Consider the following 22994-nt stretch of genomic DNA (forward strand, 5'->3'; position numbering starts at 1 on the left):
AGGCATGTTGTTTTTACGACCAGTGGTGCAAAGTAACGTGTGATCCTTTCCAAAATAAACTATCCAGTAGTGCGTATACTCATACATTTCAAATGTAAATAGTCTTTTTTTTAATGTGAACTCTAGAAAATACCAGGAGAATCAGGTCCGCACATTGTCTGGAGTTTCCCTTTCACACATTTAGCTCACAACAGGAGTGTGTTCGTGAACCGTGAGCAGCTGTATTCATACAAGGGCTCGGGCATATTACTAAATATGGTTTGGCAAAGTCTGTTTGATGTCGTGTCAAACATTTGTGTTCTTACATACAGCTCATCTGGAGAAATGCAGATAATATCAGAGTTGCAGTGCATGTTTGAGGCTTAAATGCATTATTAGCTGTTTCACCAAAGAGACGTTACCCCACTAAACTTCACTGATAGTTTCATGTAAGGCTCCTGGTCAAAGAGGTACAATGAAATCTTAATATTCACATCACAGTGCATTCATTGTTTTAAATGGTCCTAGTACTCCTTCCATCACTGATGTAATGTTATTGTACTGATGGAACTACAACAACTAACTTTCTCCATCTATGTTTCACTATTCTTCCTCCTAATGCTCTTTAACTTACGTGCCATTTCAAGACAAAAGGCTTGGGAGATAAGAGCAAGAGGGAAATGATTAACAGGAAAATAGCAAACAGATAGTGTTCACAGGTAGAGCTTGAGGGAAACAGTCAGGTGGCAATGTAGAACTAATTCTGCAATAAGATTTTAAAAATAATACGATGATTTGTGTCCTTTCCCTCGGCCTCACTTCTCTCTGCCTCTTTCTTTCTCTGGATCATATCATTTGCTCTCCTGACAGAAAGTGTGCTTTTCTGTGATGGAGTGTAACATGCCGGGGCTTAGTTTTGATTGTCACCACAGGCCCACAGATTACATGGGGCCACAGTCAATGGGAAAGGAGCTATGTCCTCTAGAATGGAGTACATCTACAGCCTTCAGCCAGCATGACTCACGGGAATCTAGCCAAACTGGCAACCAAATTGGCAAGGCAGTCACTAAGACAGAAAGACAGGTGTCACACCAATAACTCTACTTCTGTGCTATCTTTCCCTCCTCCAGAAGGAGACTACAAGTTGAAAGAGGATGTAGAAACAATAATTATTTACTTGACACTAAGATCATACAATTACTAATTTTGATTGATAAATTAGATAACAGTCTTGAACATACCATGGTATGATATGATGTCATTTTGGTTATCTATCTATCTATCTATCTATCTATCTATCTATCTATCTATCTATCTATCTATCTATCTATCTATCTATCTATCTATCTATCTATCCCCCTCATCAGTGTCACTTATGTCTCCCACCCTCCCTCTAATGACAGCCTCTGTCATGTTGAAGCCACACTTGCCTTTCAGTGTTGGCAATTAGGATGACCACAGATCATTGAATCCATGCACATATGAATATGATGACACCACATATCATCTGAAGCATCTGGGAACGTAACAGATGACCCAGACATATCTTTACAAAAAGATTACCCTTTAGCCTCTACATCTCCACTTCTCTCTCTGCTGTCTTCCTCGTCCTTCCTCCTCTTCCTCGTCACTCCGCTATCCTCTGGAACATATGGTTATCGCCTGCTAGCAGTTGTCATGGTGATCGACCCCGGGGGACTCATCCCAAAACCAAAAGTTCTGCTTGTCTGAAATAGAGACTCTGCCTTTCTCCAGAGGGAAGGGGGTTCATTTGGTACATGGGGAGACAGGGAGAGAGGAAGAGAGAGAGAGGGGGAGAAAGAGAGAGAGAGGGGGAAGGAGAGAGAGAGAATTAGGCAGTGTGCATCCATTCCAACTGGGTCACATCACAGGAGCATTGCGTAAGCATAAACACTGCTGCCCCTGTGGCCTGTGTTATGCCCTAAGCGTTTTCTAACACACTCACACACACACACACACACACACACACACACACACACACACACACACACACACACACACACACACACACACACACACACACACACACACACACACACACACACACACACACACACACACACACACACACACACACACACACACACACACACACACACACACGTGTGGTATGTCTTTCCAGTGCCTGCTCCTGTCTGGGAATCGAGTGTTTGATACGTCAATCTGTTGTGTTTTTTTGCACCAAGCTGTGGTCCATCTCTTTTCTCTTGTGCTCTTCTTTCTCTCGGTGGATTTGCGATAAGTACATGGTGACAGTGGACTGAACCCCCCTGTCTGTTAACTGCCGGACTGGACAGCAGCATGACGTAGCACTTTTTGCATATCCAAAAACACACACACACAAACACACACAAATACACACATACACAAACACACACATCGTCTTATCTTTTCAGAAGGTTATGTTTCTCTAGTCATCGTGACCTGTGTTGTTGATGTTTTGGTAAACATTCTAAACCTGCGTCATTCATGATGGTCGGCAATTCATATCACTTGTTTTCTCAGACAGTGCGAGGCCTTTAAAATGGTTCAGGTGTTGATCAAACTTACATGTGTATTTGCAACAGGTCATCAGGTTTATCCGACACTGAACTATAACTACATTTCCCAAACATCTTCTGTTTGTATTGGAGCAGCGTTACTCAAAGCATATACAGGAAGCTTTTTTTTGCACCCTCCCTGCGCATGCTGGGTGTGTTGTTTACAGCTTGTCTGTTTCCAACATGCTCTTCTCCACACATGTTTGGAGATCTTAACACCTTTGTAAATAAACACCAATGCAAATGCAGTTCATTTTTGCGAGAGTTGTTTGCGCAGTGCGCTGTGTGTGCATCGGTAGAGGCTGTGATTGACTATAAAAGGAACAGCCAAAGCCAGTTGTTTAAAATCCTAGTTGGACGGTTTCAAATCCCCCCTTGTACTGAGAAATGGGAATAGAGAGAGGGGGTGCGGATGTGTGTGTGTGTGTGTGTGTGTGTGTGTGTGTGTGTGTGTGTGTGTGTGTGTGTGTGTGTGTGTGTGTGTGTGTGTGTGTGTGTGTGTGTGTGTGTGTGTGTGTGTGTGTGTGTGTGTGTGTGTGTGTGTGTGTGTGTGTGTGTGTGTGTGTGTGTGTGTGTGTGTGTGTGTGTGTCTAGTGTGGCTAGTCAGGAGAGTATTTCCAATCAGGAACAGACAGACAGACAGACAAACAGACAGACAGACAAACAGACAGACAGACAAACAGAAAGACAGACTTCAGAAAGACAGACAGGGGACGAATAGACCAGAGAGAGAGAGAATCAGGGGGGTGGAGCTACGTGTATGGAGGCGTGGCCATGTAGCTGTCACTCACTGGTGGTTGCCATGGCGAGCGGGCGGTCCTGAACAGCGGGACATCCAATGAGAGACGACGCTGCTTGTGTCACCATGGTGACGGGGCTGTGCCCAAGGAGGTTGTGATGGGTTGACAGGTGCGTGACAATCGGAGCTCTCTGCAAGCATGTACGCCAAAGGCAAGAGTAGCAACGTGCCGTCCGACAACCAAGCCAGAGAAAAGTAAGTTTTATTTATGGGGGAGGAAACCGCGGCTGTGGGGGAAGTTGCTAAGCGGCCGGGGGGAGACACACACGGAGCTGCGGGAGGGGGGCTTCACTCCGCGGCGTGGAGCTCTCCGCTCTGCAAGGCTTGGAAAGTTCATTTATTTAGAGGAATATGGACATTTTGTCAGCGGGTTTTTATTGTATGGCAGAGGAGGTTCAAATGTATTACTGCCTCAATTATTCATGTAAGGATGTTGTTCTCCTCTTGTGCTGTCTTGGTGTTTGTGTGTTTGTTTTATTTAATTTTGGGCGAGCGTCTTCATTTTTAACATTCATTTGTAAGTGTGCGCATTTAACGCTTGTTTAACACACATGTATCCTAGTAAACAGTTGCGACATATGTGGAGATTTGACCATTTATGTAAACATGTGGAGCGAAACTATACGCTCAGGACCGTGTGTCGGCGGAGGAGCGGCAAAAAGTCTATGCATCTGTCTGCGTGTTTTGAGTTTATTTACAGTCTATGGTTGTGAGGTGTCGCTTTTCAAAGAGACTATCTCGTGTTTTAATGCACGCTGGTTTAGTCCAGTGACAGTCACCGAGATGTCATTTGTGACAGGCAGACAGTCATGTTGTCTCCACATTTGCCGAGACAGACACAGTCTATCGGGCTTGTTTTTAATAGTTGGGTATAGATTATCTGTATCGCTTTTTTATTAACATACGCAGACAAAGATGAGCGTTTTTTTTAAATGGAAATGCTTGTCATGGCTGTGCTCTCCGTTTGTTGACAGACTAAGAAAAGGTTTGACCCAAGTAATGCAGTTATTAAGCCTTTTTTTCTTATCAATCAAGAGTTTTTCATTGTAGAATTAAGTCAATTTTAGGGGTGGACAGGTCGGTGACAGTTTTATTGGAAATAACAGGTTGTTACATGTACACCTTGCATTTGCTTTTGTTGCTTTTCAACACATTGAATCCACTGTGTAGCATGACAAGTACAACCTAAACTGGATGCGCACAGAACAACAGATCCTGTGTGAGAGTGCTTTGAGGTGAAGACCCTGTTCAGATGCATTCAACCAGGCATGGCTGCTCACTACTTTTTTGGATGCTCTGGGTCAAATGAGCAATGACCAGGGCCATATCTGCACCCGCTGGGATGGGTATTTACTGATGATATGCCTTTGACTGTGTCTGATAAGGGATTCATAAAGGGAAATGGGTTATGGTATAACAGTATATTAATATTCTCACTTCTAGCCTACTTTATTTTGTCTTTTAAATCCAGTTCGCTCATGTTTGTCAACAGTGGGTTTGAGTAGCTTCATCCCTTGAGCCCCATTCTGTATCTCCCAATCGATATGATGGGACTGAACGGCCTTATTGCATGCACGCACTGACAGATGCAAAGATGGAAACCTTCCACCAGGCTTGGAAAACATATGTAAGCACATATTTGAGTGCATGTAAGCATGCACTGTATGAAATACGCAGATACTTATTATTCTGTAAAGTGTTTCTCAGAGTCCCTTGACAGTTAGCCAAAGCAGCTCAGTTCACCTATGATGACGAGACCTAGCTTCATATTTTCAGACATGCTGAAAAACCTGCTGCCTACAGACATTACATGTTATCGGGCAAAGACATGTTTTCTGTTAAGTGCAACATTAGTGGAGCCATGGCTTTTTGGGAATGAAATACGTTTGTGTTATGAGTCTTAACATTTCAGCCACGGTTTGTTTATTGGAAATTAACCTTGTGCTGTAATCTGATTATTGTGGTCATTAAATCTTTGAGAACAATACAGGCTACATATTTCCTGCAGTCACTAAACTTCCTTCTCTCACTGCCTGGCATCACATTTAGTTTATACTTCCTTGTTGTTGCAGATCATTCCGTTATCTGTGTTTACATTTCCAGGCGGGAGTTGATGTTCCATAGGGCGTCAATGCCATGGCCACAACAAAAGAAAGGACTGGGTGACAAGAAAACACCAGATGAAAAGGCTGTGAAAGGAACAAATAAGACGAGGCAGAGTTTCATTAGTCTCTTAACAAGCAGCCTTGTTTATCAGTGTGTATCGGAGAAGTAGAGCAGGCCCAGTGCAGCCGAGGCTTCAGTTGTTTCTCATTTCTGCAGCGCAGCGGGGGATCAGCGAGTGGGAGAGACGGAGGGTAACAACAGATTCAGGGAAAGAAGAAGGAGGAGAGAGAGCAGGACTGAGGGAATTTGCTGGATCATTAGTTTACAGTGTTGTAGTATTGACCTCATGGACCCCCGCAGACACGGGGCTCTGCCTTCTTGCCCGTGTAAATATAAAGGAGCTCTAAATGCATCTAACCTCTGTGCAGGAATCTGATTTGCGCAGCGTGTCTTTGCTGCAGATGATGTTGGGAGCACACTTTTTGCTTCAACAGGTTATAATAACACAGATTTTAAATGGTTTATCCAGTGTGCGTTACAGTTTGCATACTTTAACATGAACATCGATATAGAGGGATACAATTATTTGGAGATTTAAAAATAAATTAGCATTTACAAAAAAAACGTTTATAAAGATGCAAGTTTCAAACATGTAAACGGTTTTTTTCTCTTTCTCTTTAATAAGTGTATGGACTTTTACAGTGTCCCCTTTTTATGGTGTCTGCTAAATTCTTGATTTGTAAAAATAAAAAATAAAATAAGGTATTCTGCACAAGTGGCTTCCTCTGGAGAAGTGCCTTACACTTGAATTGTCTATATTATCCATTTTCCTGGCAAGAGAATGTTCTAAATTGCTAATTTCAAGTATTATTGTAAAAATACTATGATGATGCAATACTTATGATAAGGTTTATTTCATCATTAGAAAGTAGTTCCAGTTGCAAGTTGGCAGCAAGGTATATGCTAAAGTAAGGATCAGCAACAGGGTCTGCAAACTACAATGAGAGCCATGGCCAACTGCATTCACTTGCTCCTCTCATCGTCCTATTTTACAAGTTGGAAGCAAATTCTTCTGACTGGTTTGTTCAGGAGCTTTAAGTTGCAACGTGAAAAACATGGACATAAAAAGAAGGTTTCTTTGCATTTATTGCTCTGAGCGTTTTAAACAACAAGTTGAAATTTGTTTCCGTAAATAACTAATTTCCCAGTTACTCTGACAGCACATAAATGCAGCTCCAACTTTTGCTATGTTGATGGAAGTTAAACATAATGCAGCTATCTTTAAGAACCACTCCAACATGTGATGGTTTCTTCCATTGCTACACCCTTCCAGTTTCAACTGTCATGAAAACTGGGACAGTCGCTTTTCCTTAATCCTGTGACAGAGTGAATTTGAATATGAAGCTGTCTTAACTATACTTCCTGAAGTGAACACCCTCTTTGAGTCTTAGACAGCAACACTGTTCAGCTCTCCTCTCCCTCTCTCTCTCTCTCTCTCTCTCTCTGGCTGTACCTGTGTTCGGTCTGCTCTTGATTTTGATTCGGAGTGACAGTACGCGGCCACTGACTGTGTACTACTGCAGTTGTTGAGCGAGTGTAGGTTTCGGTTACTGGCAGTTAGAGGGTACATTCCACATAGCTTTGGAATTGTGGTCCTGAGTGAGTTGCATTGCAGCACATAGTACACCTTTATTCTGTGTGTGTAATGAATCCTGAGAGAAACACTGCTTAAACCCCAGTACTTTATCTCCACTGTTTTTGGTGTGAAAATATACCGCAAATGAATGGCTTTGTGGAATTTTTCCAACCTGTTTTTTTTAAGTCACAGTTGTAAAAACTACACACACACACACACGCACACGCACGCACGCACGCACGCACACACACCACTACTTCTGAACCGAGACACTTCAGAATCCTGCCAGGAGGCTGCCAATGCAGCATTGCGCAGACTGAGGCAAAGCAGTGCATGCTGGGAGTGTTTATCTGACTGAAGCAATTCAGGCTGCCACTCTGACTCTGACAGTGAGTTGCATTACAGGAGAACTACAATAGAAATAGAGCAGTATCTTCACTCACACATAGTGTACGCTCACAATGCCTAGCACCGACAGTGCAGGGAATCTGATTTTTCCACGCCAGCCGCCACCCGATGGATGTAATTGATGAGTTTTCTGCTTGTTTACTACATCTCAGTGTCCTTGAGAAATGATAGGGGCACACTCGTTAGAGGAAAGAGAGAGTTGGCCCATTTCTTAGAGCATGAATAAAAGAATGTAGCCAGGGGATAAACACATGTTACCGGTCAACGTGGCATGTGAAATGAGCAGCTGAGTATAAAAAAACGAGCAACGACCTTAACACTCTTCATGAGCTTGACAGTTGAGAGGTTAAAAAAAGAAGTAAATGAAAGAAAGATGTAAAGGGAAAGAGAGTTTCTGTGTCCAGGTCAGAAGAGGTCAGGTGATATCCTGCAGGAGTTCATGGTCTAATGCTCCGTTATGGCTGTGTGTCGGACCTCTGCACTCCACATGCATCGCTCTCTGTGGATCACTTTACACTGGTAAGTGGCCACACCTGGTTCTGTTGGCCTAAGTCCAGTGAGAGAGTAAAAGCCCCAGGGAGAAACCCCTTCACCCAATCACAAGAGCCACATGGTATGCCTCAGCTTTAGCTACGTCAACAGAGAACAATATGAAGGTGTGTGATAATGTGTGTGTCTCTGAACTGCTTTGGGTCAATGGTGTGTAAGTCTGTAAGCCCATCTGAGCTGTCTGCTTACATCCCTTTCTCCATATGTTTCATCCTGCAAAATCAACCTCCATCTGTGTGAATATGAACTCCAACATCCAGTGATCATTACACAGTGTATAGCCTGTCCAGCTCTCATGGGATGCTTGTGAACAACTGTGAGAACACGGAGAACTGTCACCGCTCTCCGTTGTTGTCTTTCAGAAACACTGGCGGTCAGTGCAAGATATCGACTGTAAACTGCTGCTGATGTATTTAATCCTCACAGATTAGCATCAGTCTGGGATTACAAGAAAAACCAGAGAAGAAATAGAGCTCTGATGTTTTTTTTTCATACAGAGCTGTCTTCAAATGAAAGTGATGATGACAGTTTGACAAGGCCCTGATAGCAAACCCTTTTTAACCTGCTGAACACAGATGCTGTTAAAAGTTCCCTTTTATCTGCTGGCATCCCTCCTAGTCTCTCTCTCATGCCCGCTGCCAGAGATGTATCTTGCCACAGAACTGCTATCAAAGCAGCTGCGTCTTATTGAGCTGTGTGAGGCAGCCTCTGATCCACACAGGAGGAAATGGAGTGACATGTCAATCAACAGAGAGGACCCCGTAGAAGGCATCATCACAGGACGCCTTGGGGTCCTTGAGAACGATTGACATGACAAAAGTCCTGTGTCGGCATCAGATAGCACATGGGAGAGGACACGGAGAGAAGAGAGTGCAGCATAGAGAAAGTCTTTTATCACTTCCCTCAAAAGATGGAGGGTACAGATGAGTGAGTTTGTCACCTGGTGTCAGCCCTTTAGGACCCGATTTGAGTCATTCAATGCTTTTGTTTTAATTAGGAACACACTTTCACATCATATATTCACTTCTTTTCTAGAAACCCACTTCCAAAAGGGATAATGTATCAGGATTATCTTTGGAATTGAGACATTTGGAGAGTTTCAGACTCAGGCAGAAAGGAGGGCAATTCATCGAATGCTTTGTTTACCATGTCTGTAAACTGTTAGTGGTAGCACTTGTGGTTTTGTTCGGACGTTTTTTGTATAGTTCCTGGTGACACCAAATATGGACCCCTTTGCTACAAACCACAGCTTGGTAGAGACGCTTCCTCAAAGCACTTCCTGTAACCTGAGAGTTCCAGCCTAAAGTCAAAGCTGTCCGTGGAAACAACACTTACTGTCTACAGGCTCAGCTGAGAAAAGCCCTGTTTACTGCCTTTAGTTTTCTAATTCCTGACACATGCAATTTGGCATCCACAATCGTTAACTATACCTTTCCAGTATTACATGTGTAATCCTTTTTCCTAACCCTAACACAAGTCAGTTATGTCACACTGCCCTTGTGCTCACAGTGTGTTTTAACTTGCATTGCTACTGTAAGTGGCATAGTGTATTGCGGATGCTGCTGTGCCTCCCCTGCCTGCCTAAAGTAGAAAGTAGAAAGTAGTGGAGGTTGGTTGGAGGCCTCTCTGCTGATATTCCTCCATCATTGATATGCAAGCTGCATCGCACAGGCACTAGCGCAAGGTTAAGCATGCGTGACGGCCAGGCTGGAGCTGCTTCAGACCCTCTCTCTCTCTCTCCTTTCTATCTCTCTGTATCCCTCTCTCTCCTGCAAACACACATATTCTCTTACTCTCTGCATAGTCCTCAGTTATTCTATGTCTTTCATGAAGTTAAACCACAGATTTCTTCTCTTTAATTCTGCATAAATAATACTGTCCTTACATGACCACTGTCCACTGATCCCTATAAAGTCCTCCATGACATTTTCTCCCCTCTGAATGCTAGGCAGTATATCCGCTCGCTTAAGATTTAAATCTCTGACATTGAGTTCTTGACTTTTTAAGGTCTACTAAATGCCATTACTCAGCCGTAGAGAAGCAGGCGGGATAAATGAGTGACACAAGTTGCAGAGCAAAGCAACAGTGGGATTGTTCATCAAACGGCAACCTTGTCCTTTGTCTCTTTTTTGTTCGTTTTTTTATCTTGCTATTAAATGCTATTATTAATCTATATAGACATCTTGGGGCATAGATTTTACTGCCAATTTATACAACCTCATGTTGCACATCTGAATGCTTAGTCATTTATTTAAACTTCCTCTCCTCTGTGCAGGCCATAATAGCCTCACATTCTTCCCTAAATTGCCCCAGATTGCCTTCATCTGTAGAAGTTTCTTTTATCTCTTCTCATAGCTCTGTTGTTTAAAAGAAAAGAGACCCATTAAAGCCGGTAGAAAGGAATTGTAATCCTATAAGATTAGATCAATGCTGTCCTAACAGTCATCTCCGTCTCCCTCTGGTTTTGTTGGCGTTGCTGCTGATTGTGGAATGTTGCATTGTGTGAGATGACGTTTTGTCACTGGCGGGCGAAGGTGTGTGTCCCGGGGCGTCACATCCAAGGTCCTGAATACTACGTTTCAGGGACAAGGAGGTGTGTGTGGCAGCAAGGAAACAACTCAACCTCACTGTGTCTGTCTTTGTCAGTGTAGAGAATTTAAGTTATAGTAAGGTTACATTGTACAAGCGATCAAATCTGCTTGCCCTATTTGAGCTGGACGAATACACGAACACCAGCTGGAAATCAGGGGCGGGGCTTCACAAATATTCAGTTGTGTGTGTTTGTGTGTGTAATTTTTTTAAAGAACTCGTTCAACTCCATCTGCAGTATACAAGGCACACCCCACTAACTACATCTCATGCAGTCTAATACAACAACCCTGCATTAGTGTTTGAAGCGTTTGGTTGTAGAGGTGTTTTGTCAAGTATATTACATTTTTATTTCTTAAAGCCTAACCGGGACAATATCTGCAAATCAGCTACTAGAATGTATACACTTTATTTGAATGTAAGACCCTACAATGATGATTTTAAAGGTGGGGTATGTAATTTTGGAGAAACCAGCTCGAGTGCGCTAGAATTTGAAAATACACAGCCGGAAAAAATCTGCCACATACCTTACAGAGCCCCTCCTCCAACACACACGAACGCACACATGACCAATGAGGGCACGAGATAAGTGTGTGCACAGATGGAAGGCTGACAGGCAGGTAGGCCATCCAGTTACTTTAGCCGGGCCGACTCAGATGATTGGTCGTGCTTTTTAAAGCGCTACGGCTTCCACAGATGAATTTTTTTTATGTCAAAGCATTTAATATATTCATTGCTATCGGGATGTTAAGAGCATTCCATGGAATATAACAAAAAGTGTTTCTGAAATAAATTACATACCACACCTTTAAGTCTTGATCAACAGGATATTTGCCACATTTTCCACTGGGTCGAGTTACTGCCTCATTTCTACTTTATGTAATCGTAAATCTTCTTCAACAACATAGTGTTTTGGCCATTTTGTCAACAGAACTCTACCCTCAAATTCCATTATACGCCCCTCTTCCTGCGAAACTCTGGAAAAATACAGTGATTAACCTTGCTTGCTCACTAAGTGTCATCAAACTCTTAAGTTCTCTCTGTAATCAGCAGTGTAATATTCTGGGCTTTATGTCTGTGTTGCATTCAAAATGTACTGTAATAGCTTGTAGAGAAAGTTGAACAAGGAAAACACTATTAAAAATCATTGGTGTTCTTTCAGCTGTGAAATTAAACAAACTCCCCATGAGAGGTGACTCAATCTAAACAAATCAAAGCCAATGAAATGGAACTGGAATTAAGAAAGTGATGGATTTGCCCCCGCTTTTATTTGATATATCCACTTTTACATGTTCTGCAAACACGTTCCACTTTTAAAAAATTCTCACTGCGTGTATATGACAGATTTTTTTGGCAAGGCAAGGCAAGTTAAGTTTATTTATATAGCACCTTTCAGCACCAGGCAATTCAAGGTGCTTTACAAAAATGAAAGACATTCAGACAAAGGCATTTAAAAACAGTAAAAGATAATAAAAAAAGGGCACGACTTGAATTTTACTCAATTAGTGTGTTAGTAAACAGCGAGCTAGCATCGCGCTAGCTGTTCCTCCTTCTCTCTGATAAGCTGGCATTTCCTGTTCTCTCAGCCCTGGGCATTGTTGTCTGCTCCGTGAGACAGTAGAGTCTCTGCACTGCTGACAGAACAAGAACCGTTTCACTTTGTCTGATTGGCTGGGTGGTGGGGGGGGGGGGGGTGCTTCCTTTTGATTGTATTGTCTTTTCAAGCCTTTTAGTTGCAGCTGCACTAATTGGCTGTTTTCATGAGAGTGTATCTAGCCAGAGCTGCCACCAGTCACAAACGCTTATATACACAAACATCAAGCAAAAATATAAATGTATTAACTGTACTGTATATCGTTTCTTTTATTTTACTACAGTCATTCGAGTGGCATAAAACTGTAATCTAGACGGGACAAAATATAAATATAATACTGCAAGATAAAAAAAAATATTAAACATTTTAGTCATTTTTTGTATCAAAAACAAGCAAATAAGAACCAATTTGAGCTCCTAAAGCGTCAGGATATCCTTTTTTACTTTATCTTGGGATATAGAAATGAACAAAACAAACAGTATTATCCAAGATTTGGGTTTTAGAAAATATGATATTCTTATGTCTATAAATCAGTAAATAATAATCAATTAGGAAAATAAATACTCAAAGCACATTCGCAGCTACATATAAGGAAGTTATACCAAAACCTGCTTAGAGACTTTTTTCTCACAATACTGATGTCAATACCGAAACTAATGTTGATGTCAGCAGTGAATTGTTTGTACTCAACGTTGCAGATGACAATAAGTACACATCAAATCCTTATTATAAGTAAAAAACATTCAAACACCGACATGTGATGTTACTTGCTCTTATGGACACCAGTGGCAGGTCATCGCGAAGTGTGTTAGACTAAAGCAATAACTGCTGAACAAGGCTCTGACACCTAACTTCTCTGTTCATTTTATAGTTCACTGAGTTATAGCAGCAGCTTAATTAAAACACTATTCCTCAACTATATTGTGCTGCATATTGTAATTTTAATTTTGAGCAATGGAACATCAAAAATAACGTCCCTCCACAAAAAAACATTTCAGCAGTTTAGCTCAATTGGAGACTGAGGCTTCAGCATAAATTACATTTAGTTTACTTTCTGTTCTTTTTCTGTTGGACTTTGTGTACTATTTTTCATGCCCAACATATTCAATGATAACCATGTTTGGGTGTAGTCTTTGGGAGTCAGTGGTGTCCTGAGGACAGAGGCTGGAGGGTTGCAACTACAGTTGGACTTGTGGTTAGTATCTTCATAAATGGACTGTTATCAGTCGGTCCTGTTCGCCCTAGCTGGGGTAACTAAATGAGCTGACATTTGAATTCTCTCTCATCCATGGTCAAAAGCATACAGTATATAGGCACGTTTTATTTTCCACATTAAAATGCATTGTAGATGATTCATTTTTGCGTATTCCAGACAATGAGTAGAATACAAATATAACTCAAATATGTTGAACTATAACTGAGTATATTGTTTCTGCATCCATTCACCAATACATCAAACATCATACTCTTTGCTGCTTTATTATTTGTCTTTCAAGTGTGTGTTTTACAGCACTTATGTTCACCTTGTATTGGACTGTCCCGAGGGTGGGGGGGGGGGGAGAGGATTCTGGGATCTCTAGTTAATGAAAGGTAAACACAGGGTTTACTCTGAGGGGAGCCAAGGAGTCTTCCTCTCCTGCAGGATATGAGCTTCATTATTTTCACTCATGACATTTCACCCTTCTACACGCAAATTCCTCTCTTTGCAGGAGGGACATTTTACTGAAAGCCACGTGTATGATTTAATATATTTTTTATTTTTTATTTAACCTTTATTTAACCAGATAAAATCTCATTTACAATGCTGACCTGGCCAAGAAGACAGCAATGTTACACATTATTACACATAACACAGACATATAAAATACAGAGAACACAACTAAGTAAACAAAAAGACGAAAAGCAGTCACTACATTGTGCACATTTGGGACAGTAAGAAAGGTACACTACTTACTACTGCAAGAGCAGCTGGTGGTAAGGACCTCAGACAACTTCAATTTAAAACAGGCTATAGGGACAAGTGCCATCAGTGTGAGGCTTAATTGAAGGTCATTCCAAGACCAAGGACCATAATAAAAAAGACTCCTTTTTCCAGCCTCAGTCCGCACGGCAGGTACCTGGAACCGTATCCAGGCACTGGTTCTGAGGTTGTAAGAGTCACAAACTGGGGCAAATCTGGCACGTACAGTGGAAGCTTACCTAAAATGGCTTTATACATTAATAAAAACCAATGCTGCATCCTACGCATACTAAGTGAGGACCATCCAGTTAGGCTATACAGTTTGCAATGATGAGTCCTATAGGGTGCATTTGATATACAGTGTTTCCCACAGATCTGAAATATACTTGTGGCAGTAGTCGAGAACGGGGGGGGGGGGGCAAACAGGTAAAGGAGGGGCTGTTGTCCACTAGTTAATCGATCGCGGATGGCGTTGTGCTCGCGGATGGATACATTTTCTTTAAACCTAAATGGGTCACGAAATATACTTTGGCGGACGTTAATATACCTGGGCGGCCCGCCCAAGTAAAGTCTATGTGTGGGAAACCCTGATATATATCGCAGTGCAGCATGGTAGAGTGGGTCAAGTTTGGCCAAAACAGTGGGACAGGCACATCTATAAATTGTATCACCGTAGTCAAGCTGGGACAGGAATAAGCCAGAGACCAACCTTTTCCGGGAAGAAGTTGAAAAACAACGTTTAAGTCTGTAAAGGAAGCCAAGAGTGAATTTCAATTTCTTGGTTATAACTTCAATGTGGTGTTTAAAGTTTAGATTTCTGTCCAACCAAAAGCCCAGATATTTGTATGTATCGACAAACTCAACGGAGACGCCATCAAGGGAGAGGCAACAGGACGCTGACTTGGGAGCAAAAAGCATTGCTATGGTTTTCTTACCGTTCAATAGCAGTTTCGAATCAAGAAGCGCATGCTGCAGCGTGATACAAATCTGATTTTAAATTGGAAACGGCCATATCCAGAGAAGGAGCACATGAGTATACAATAGTGTCATCAGCATACATATGATAGCCAGCAAATGGCGTTATGACCGAAACGAGACACCAACATAAAATTAGACAGAATGTGGTGATCTACAGTGTCAAATGCTTTGGCCAGGTCAATAAACAATGCAACACAAACATATTTCTTATCCAAAGCAGCCTTAATATCATCTAAGACTTTCAGACTGGCAGTCACAGTACTGTGCTTTGATCTGAATCCAGATTGCATAGGGTTAAGGATGTTGTGTGAATTTAAAAAAAGTTTTAGCTGAGTAGAAACTAGGGACTCAAGAATCTTTGATAACACAGAAAGATTTGAGATGGGACGATAGTTATTCAACTCAGTGGGATCACCAGCTTTCAAGAGGGGATTAAACATATCAGTAACTGGTTTAGCTATAATCTGAGCTGCAATTTTTAAAAAGAAAAGGGTCGAGGCCGTCAGGCCCGGCAGACTTTTTAGGATCAATTGTGTGTAAACCGTGTAAGACTTCAGAGACCAAGAAATAAGCTAAATCAAAAACAGGGGAGTTCATCTCTTGACTATGGCTGTGAGTACGACCATGCAGAGAGTCATGACTTTGCTCATCAAAAATGTGACCAGCCTTTTTGAAGTGAGCATTAAGGCATTAGACATATCATTTGAATCTGAAATAAAAGAATCACTGACCTTCAGGTTTTGTGGGAAACTAGAAACCTTCTTGTTCTGAAGTGATTTAATTGTTTTCCAGAACTTAGAATGGTCATTAAAACAATCAGCTCAGTTAGTAATCAGCTTTAGCTTTTTTAATAAGGGCTGAACATTTATTTCTGAGGACACGAAAAATAAGCCAGTCATAAGTAGTGTTAGACTTTCTAGCTAAAGACCATTGCTTATTTCGATCATGAATGAGATCAGATAGTTCTCTAAACCATGGAGTGTTCCTATTCTTAACTTTGAATTTTCTAAGGGGGGCATGTCTATTAATAATTGATAAAAAGATCAATAAATAATTGGACAGCAACTTCGACAGATGGAATTACTACTACTGAAGTGCCATTTAACCTCCGCCATTGTGCACATGTAGGAAAGCCTGCTCAGAGAAGTGTTTGAAGCAGCGCCTGAGCACAATAAGGCCCATGGCTTTGGGCAACTTAGTGCTCCTAACGCAAGCAATAGTGCAATGGTCGCTGATATCATTAGGAAAAACACCAACAGACACATACTTATGAGCTGCATGTGTTAGAAAGACATCTATAAGGGTATTGTTATTGGGTTTGGCAGGGTTTATTCTAGTGGGACTATCAATAAACTGAGATTTATCACTCAACCAGTCCCGATTGAAATCACCCAATAATATGATTTCAGAAGAAAACTTAGACAACAATTCAGTAAGGCTAGTAGTTGCATCAATGGAGGCCTATACAAGCCAATAACAGTGATAGTTATAGTTATTTGGACAGCTAGCAACTCAAATTGCCTTGGAATTGAAATCGAGTGAAGGACAGAGCACTGTAGTTTCTCAGCAGTGTGTATTGCATCACCACCAGCTCTGCCCTTACGATCCGCTCTAAATACATTATATCCATCAATGTGAATAACAGTGTCCGTGACAGACGGTTTTAACCAGGTTTCAGAAACTACAGCAATATCAGGCTTAGCAACTATAAACCAGGTCTTGAAAACATCTAATTTCGTCACTAGGCTTCGAGCATTAACATGCAGAAAACCCAATCCTTGCCTGCAGCTAAACTCATTCGGAGTTGGCAAATGCTGCAAGGAAGCAGAGAAACACTCAGGACCAGGGTGTTAACGTTGCCAGAAATGAAAAGCAGTAACAATATTAACAGCCTGGAAGATGATTTTTTCACATGGGCTCTGGACGAGTCACTCCTCAGGGGGCCGGGTCACTCCGATCATTCGATATTTATCAAAAGGGTATACGGGAGAGTGCATTTCGTGCCATAAAACGTCAGCTTTTGGTAAAAACTATCCGATGGAGTCAGCGCTCCAGAGGTTCCACCATCCGAATGTCCGAAGTGAACAGAGACATCGCTGGGAGGCAATCCGTCAGCTTTGCTGACATGCAGGCTGACAATTAATCCCAGAAAAAAAAGGGGGAGAGTGTGTTGGGGCGCCACTGATGGTGATGAAAGCTGGTTTGATGGGACCCCAGTGAATGTTTGCCTAGGCCCCCACAGGCTCTAGGATCGCCACTGGTTGCAAGATCAACTTATATGGGGAATTTGGATACGATACAATGCTGCATGTCAAATCGAATGACTCATATCAATGGATGAGCTACCTGTGTGATTTTGTAGAGATCTTTTAGTTTTGTTTGGCTGGTCAACCTCTCACACAGTTATGAAGTCAGACAGCTCTGGCTACACCAATCTTTGCCAAGCCGGTGTTGGAGCGCCAGCCAACGCTCCACTAAGGGCTTTACTGTGTGTTGTGGAAGTGAGAGGGGGATAAAGGCTACAACAAACATTTGTTCAGCAAATCAGCAGTGAGACCATCTCGATGGAGACAAAGCAGGGAGCAGAACCAGATAAACCAATGTTTATTTGAGTATGAGCGTCTCTACTGCTTCCAATGCATGTGTTTTGTTAATCTTCAATGCTGGAGTGAACTTTTACCCGCTCCTCCCAACACTCAACTGTGCACGAAGTCTTGGCAGAGTCAGCGTCAGAGAGAATACACTTTATATGAATATCTCAATACAAGTGCTCTGCCTTTAGCAGGGGCCATTAGGGAGACCCCAGGGGAAGCCACAGAAGGGTAATGGAGAATATAGATTTAACTTGTGACCATCAGCAAAAATACCAATTAGAAATGCATCAGCGAGCAGCCGGCAGTCGAGCCACAGCGCACTGCCAGTTGGGGATTAATTGAAGGCATGTATTTGACTTGAGTCTAATGGAAGTCTTTTTACAGTCAAACTTAAATAATAAATCTCAAAGTTGGTAGCTGTTTTCTTTGACATGATGCTACTAACTTTATAAGGTTTGGATGCTGCATTTGCAATAGTTGTCTTCTGCTGAAATACCACAACACCTCTCAAGGGTATACTGACCAACTACGCCTTATGAATGAAAACGGGAGTAATTGTCTCACTCATTGACTTCAATGTAGCTTCTTATACCGTTCACCCAAGACAAGTTCAGTTCAACTTCTTCAGAAGCGTAACACCCTCTCAATCTCTCCTCCCTGATGAAGGTGTGTGACAGCAGCAGCCATGTTCATGACGTTGTCCTTTTCAGTTTTGCTCGCTGGCTGCAGCATCACTCGTCTTCTGCTCCGCCCTGACCTGCCCTCGCTGCGCTTCCCAGCTCCTTTCATTAATCATTTACCCTCTTCTCCGTCTCTGTCTTCCTCTCTCTTGCTTTCTACCCTTTAGTCCTCTTGTTGCTGCTTATATTTATCTCTTTATCTTTCTTTCCATCGCTACATCTTTATCTCTTTGTTGACTTGTAAACTACCTATTTTCCCGCAATACTATCAGCGTATGTCATTGCCTTTGTTATTATAATCCTGCTCTTTACTCGCTTTTTTTGTCTTTCATACCATGTGGATGACTTTTACTGTACGTAGTACGTATCCTTGTTGATGTGTTCAGAATAGTTTGATTAATCGCTCAAACAAAGGATCTTCTGACGCGCCAACAATACTTTCAAATAAACCGGTCACACCTATCGGTCCAAAGCACAGATTCATTCAAAGTAAACTTTTACCTAATGAAAATGCATCATGATTTAATCCACTGTAACCCGACTTTCCACTTAAAGTGATTTGGCCATGATCCTGTTGCTGTACCTTTCCCAGACAAGGTGTGTGCATAAATAAGTGTGTTTTGAAGATGCTCCTCACGGTGTAAAGCCTTCATAATCTGCAGGGTTGTATGGGCTGCTGTTGTTTTTTCCCTCAGTTGTTTTCCCGAAGCCCTGCCTATAGGATGAATTATTCAGCATTGTAATGGGTCTATATTTGTCGTTGTTTATCTTGCCTCAGTGCCCCCCTGCCACCCTCATCGCTGCCCTATCCACATCCTTCTCCATGCTTTCACTTCTGTCTGTCTGTCTCCCTGTCTCTCTCTCTCTCTGTCTGTCTGTCTGGCAAGCGTAGCCAGAGGATGCTCCACTTCAATGAATGAAGTAAAGTCATTTAGTGAGGCTCGTGATGGCACATAAAGCCGCACTGCTGGGCTTGATTAATCAGGGAAAGTGTTTGGCTGTCACACACGGGGCTGTCCTCAGCAGGGGCAGCAGCTTGATCACTGTGCTCTCTTTTATGGGGGGCTCTCTCTCTATTCTGGCCAAAGCTGTCGTTTACAGCCTGAGCTGCCAACACTATCCTCAGCCACAGGTGGCATCGGTTTGATGGGGGGCTTTTTCCGAGGCTTGATTGCAGAACGAGTGTCCGCTCGGCTTCTCTGAATTCTGGACGTGATGGTGATGATAATAATGTTGATGATTGTACATCTGATCTTTGTGTTGCTCTTGGAGCCTGAAGCTCCGTGTTGATGTGTGGAATTATGAGAGGACATGTGCTCTCCGGGGGGGGGGGGGGGGGTTCAAACTAAATGAAACCACTGTAAATAACAGGTCTTTACTGCCAGGTGTCTTCTTATGATCACTGTGAATGGAGGACACAATAAAAAGAGAAGCAAGTCGCACAGCCCAGCAGTGGAATATAGAAAAAGCATAGCAGCCGTTATTAGCTTATATTGTTTGTATATGAATTAATGTATATGTTGATCGACAATGTGCAGAACAGTAATGCCAAACTCAAATTAAATTAATCAATGAACAACACCATTAAGTGTTTTGGTTGAGAGTTAGTTTTTTTACTTTAAAATGTACAGTGTAATGTTTCTTTTGGTCACAAAAACAAACAAAAGTCTAAGAACATCCTGATTATTTGTTAAAATTATGCATTTATGGTAAAGTATAACTCGGTCATACAGTATATTGTGTTTTTTTTAATATCAGCTTTAAAAAGAAATAAAACCATATTGTACATCTGAAGCTTTTAAAACAGACTTGTTTAATGCTGACTGGCCTTATAAAGCGGATGCAAGTATCTCCCTTGGTTCAGTAGCTGCCTTTGTACTTGCAGTTGCTGCTGTCGCTGCGTCTATTGCATCAGTCATATGCTGCAAAGTGATGTAACACACATAGCAAGACAAAATCCTCAAAAATCATGACAAGCAACTCCAAACAAGTCGCGTTAGCACAGAGGAACAGGTAGATTCTCACCATGCATAAAAGACACATAATGGGTTGTTTTATTAATTTATGCTAAAAGGAAAATAGCTTTAATTCATTAGGTTAACTAAACTGGAGTTTACTGCAGGTCTAATTTATTGTAAGGTGCTGTTTTTTCATCCATGAGACATTTTAAGAAGTTGCTAGATTTCCTCTTATTGCTTTATTATTCTGACTTCTTCCATTTCCTTGAAAGCAAAAGGCTGCAAAGACAAAGACACATTTCGTTTACGGCCATCAAGCACTGGAATACTCTTCCAGTTGAACTTAAAACCTGTACTGATTTTAACTCGTTTTCCTATGGTGCAAAAAAAATGATATAAAGCAACCAGTCATGCCAACATTAATTACACTGTAATCTGAGTTTTTATTTTTTTTTATTTTTTTCAACTGTATTGTCATACTATATCGTAGATATTTTATTTAAGTGTATTTGAAGTGTACTAAGTGTTATGTTCGTAACCTGAATTTAAATCAGGCTTTGTAATTATTTGAGTGACCGAGATCATGTAAGTGTATTTCAAGTGTACTGTGTATTCATTTATTGAGCTGTACTTAAATCAGGTTTTAAAATTGTTTGACTGATAGAGATCATGCAATGTTATTGTTAGTTTATTGATTGTTATGAACCTGTCTGAGGACCACAGATGGAAATTAGCTATTAGCTATAATCTGGCATATTGCATCTCTTCTCTTTGCTGAGATTAACGTTTTTGTATGCATGGTCCTTCTATAAATAAATAAATAAATACTATAGCTCTCAGTAGATATTTCCCAGTATCACTTTTACTAACATTATCAATTCCTTTGAACACACTCAGCAGAGATTTAAGACAGCAATTTAGTCTCCTGTAGTACTGTAGGTATATCCAGGAGATAACTACAGGTCTTCAACTTCCTGACTGTGACTAAATTCACTTTAGGATTACTTTTCCATTGTTATTACCTCTACACTGAACTCGTTTACAATTATAATGAAATCCAGCTCATACTCTACGGTGTAGTATCCCTACATGTATCCCTGTATGTATATTTCATCTGTTCTGTATTTTGTGTTTTCAGCGCAGCGTGTAGTCATTTGCTTTTTCTCTTAGAGAGGAATCAGGTCTACTTTTTGTCGTTAATTTGCAGAAGGAGGCCACAGCAGGGTGCTTGAATAACTGAGACACCGCTCAGTGGTAATCTTCAACATTAGAATATGAAAGTTTACAGATCTCACGAGTATTCATCTTGGAGCTCATCCACGGGCACCCATCACCTCCATCCTCACCCATTTTTGTTTCACCCTGTCTCTCTAATCCCCCTTCTTCACTTTTTGCTCTTCACAAGAAGCTTTCATCTCTCTCTCTGCTACGCTCCCGTCACCCCATCACTCTCTCTCTCTAATTTTCTCTTTTTTGTAATTTCCCTCGCTCCATGGAGAGGGGGGTGCGTTTAACTCTCTGTGTTTGGTTCTTATATTTCATTAATTTGTCTGTCAAATGTTGCCCCAGAAATCACAAAAAGAGAACAAATGTTGTCTGAGATCTTAAAGTAAATCTGTGTATAGCAAACTTTACTGAATGAGTTTAACCGGTTTTACCTTTTCTAATTGTTACATTCCAAGTGAATCCCTATTTGACATCATCTGGCCTATTAACCTGCAGCTTTCACCTATTAACTTCAAATGAGATAAAAAAAGAACGTCATGCTGTATTCACAAAGACTTTAAACCAGTTCATGAGACCATAAACTCAATACCAAAATGTTTACTCGGATAATAAAATGAAGTGAGAAGTAGGGTTATTTTCTCATAAACATATATCAAACTTCTTTCTGCAACCAGTGGAGTAAATGCAGGTTTAAAGAGCTATCTCAATAGCTTCACTTTTTCAGACCCGGAGGCTCTGTCCACTTTACAGTCTATGAATTTGCAGTTTGTAATAATGTATCTTTCTCTGACTATCACTCTGTAACTGCTGCTCAGGGGACAGTTTGTGTTCATCACTTCCTGTGGATGATTTCCTGCCACTGCCCACACCCAACAGCAGAACATTTAATATGGGCAAAGATGGCAGATGTATTGCACGAAGGGGGAGATGCTGCTGTCTCGACTGTGCTTCTTCTTCTGTGGTGCATTTTTACATCTTAAACAGTTAAATACGTGCGGCTACAAAATATAATCTGTGACTTGCACCAGATAGTTTTCCCAATAATGCAGAATAAGGAGATACAAGTACTGCGCCATTTACTGTAATTTGTATTCTTCCACTGAAGAGGTGAAGTATGTATTTGACAGAGATAGTATGTTTAACATTTTTAATTAAGGATTTGATCTCTTTTCAAACATGTGTTATAGTGCGATGTCAGCACAGCAGCAAGTCTTGTAAATGTATCAATTTACATGCCCATTCACATCCATGCACATTTCATCTTTAACAAGGGTGAATAATCTGGAGCTAATCTTTGACAGGCAAATCCAATCAGTGAAGCCATTGTCTGTCTTCATTTGAAGCCGTGCCAGACTTTGATCGCCATGGCAGTAAAT

The 22994-nt window shown here is 41.4% G+C and overlaps 1 protein-coding gene across 3 annotated transcripts in view; it reads left to right on the forward strand.

Annotated features, from left to right (window-relative positions):
• The first annotated feature begins 3360 nt into the window (after positions 1-3360).
• The window catches only part of LOC117452729 (single-stranded DNA-binding protein 2), a 63601-nt gene continuing 43967 nt past the window's right edge, over positions 3361-22994 (forward strand). Inside the window, exon 1 of one of the 3 annotated variants that reach the window (XM_071204400.1) lies at positions 3361-3534. In XM_071204400.1, coding sequence (XP_071060501.1) covers positions 3479-3534 — 56 coding nt within the window. In that variant the 5' untranslated portion in view covers positions 3361-3478. The remainder of the gene's footprint in view (positions 3535-22994) is intronic. The other 2 variants (XM_034091466.2, XM_034091468.1) reach the window with 2 other exon arrangements.

This window comes from Pseudochaenichthys georgianus, chromosome 9, assembly GCF_902827115.2.
Source record: "Pseudochaenichthys georgianus chromosome 9, fPseGeo1.2, whole genome shotgun sequence".
Lineage (NCBI taxonomy): Eukaryota > Metazoa > Chordata > Actinopteri > Perciformes > Channichthyidae > Pseudochaenichthys > Pseudochaenichthys georgianus.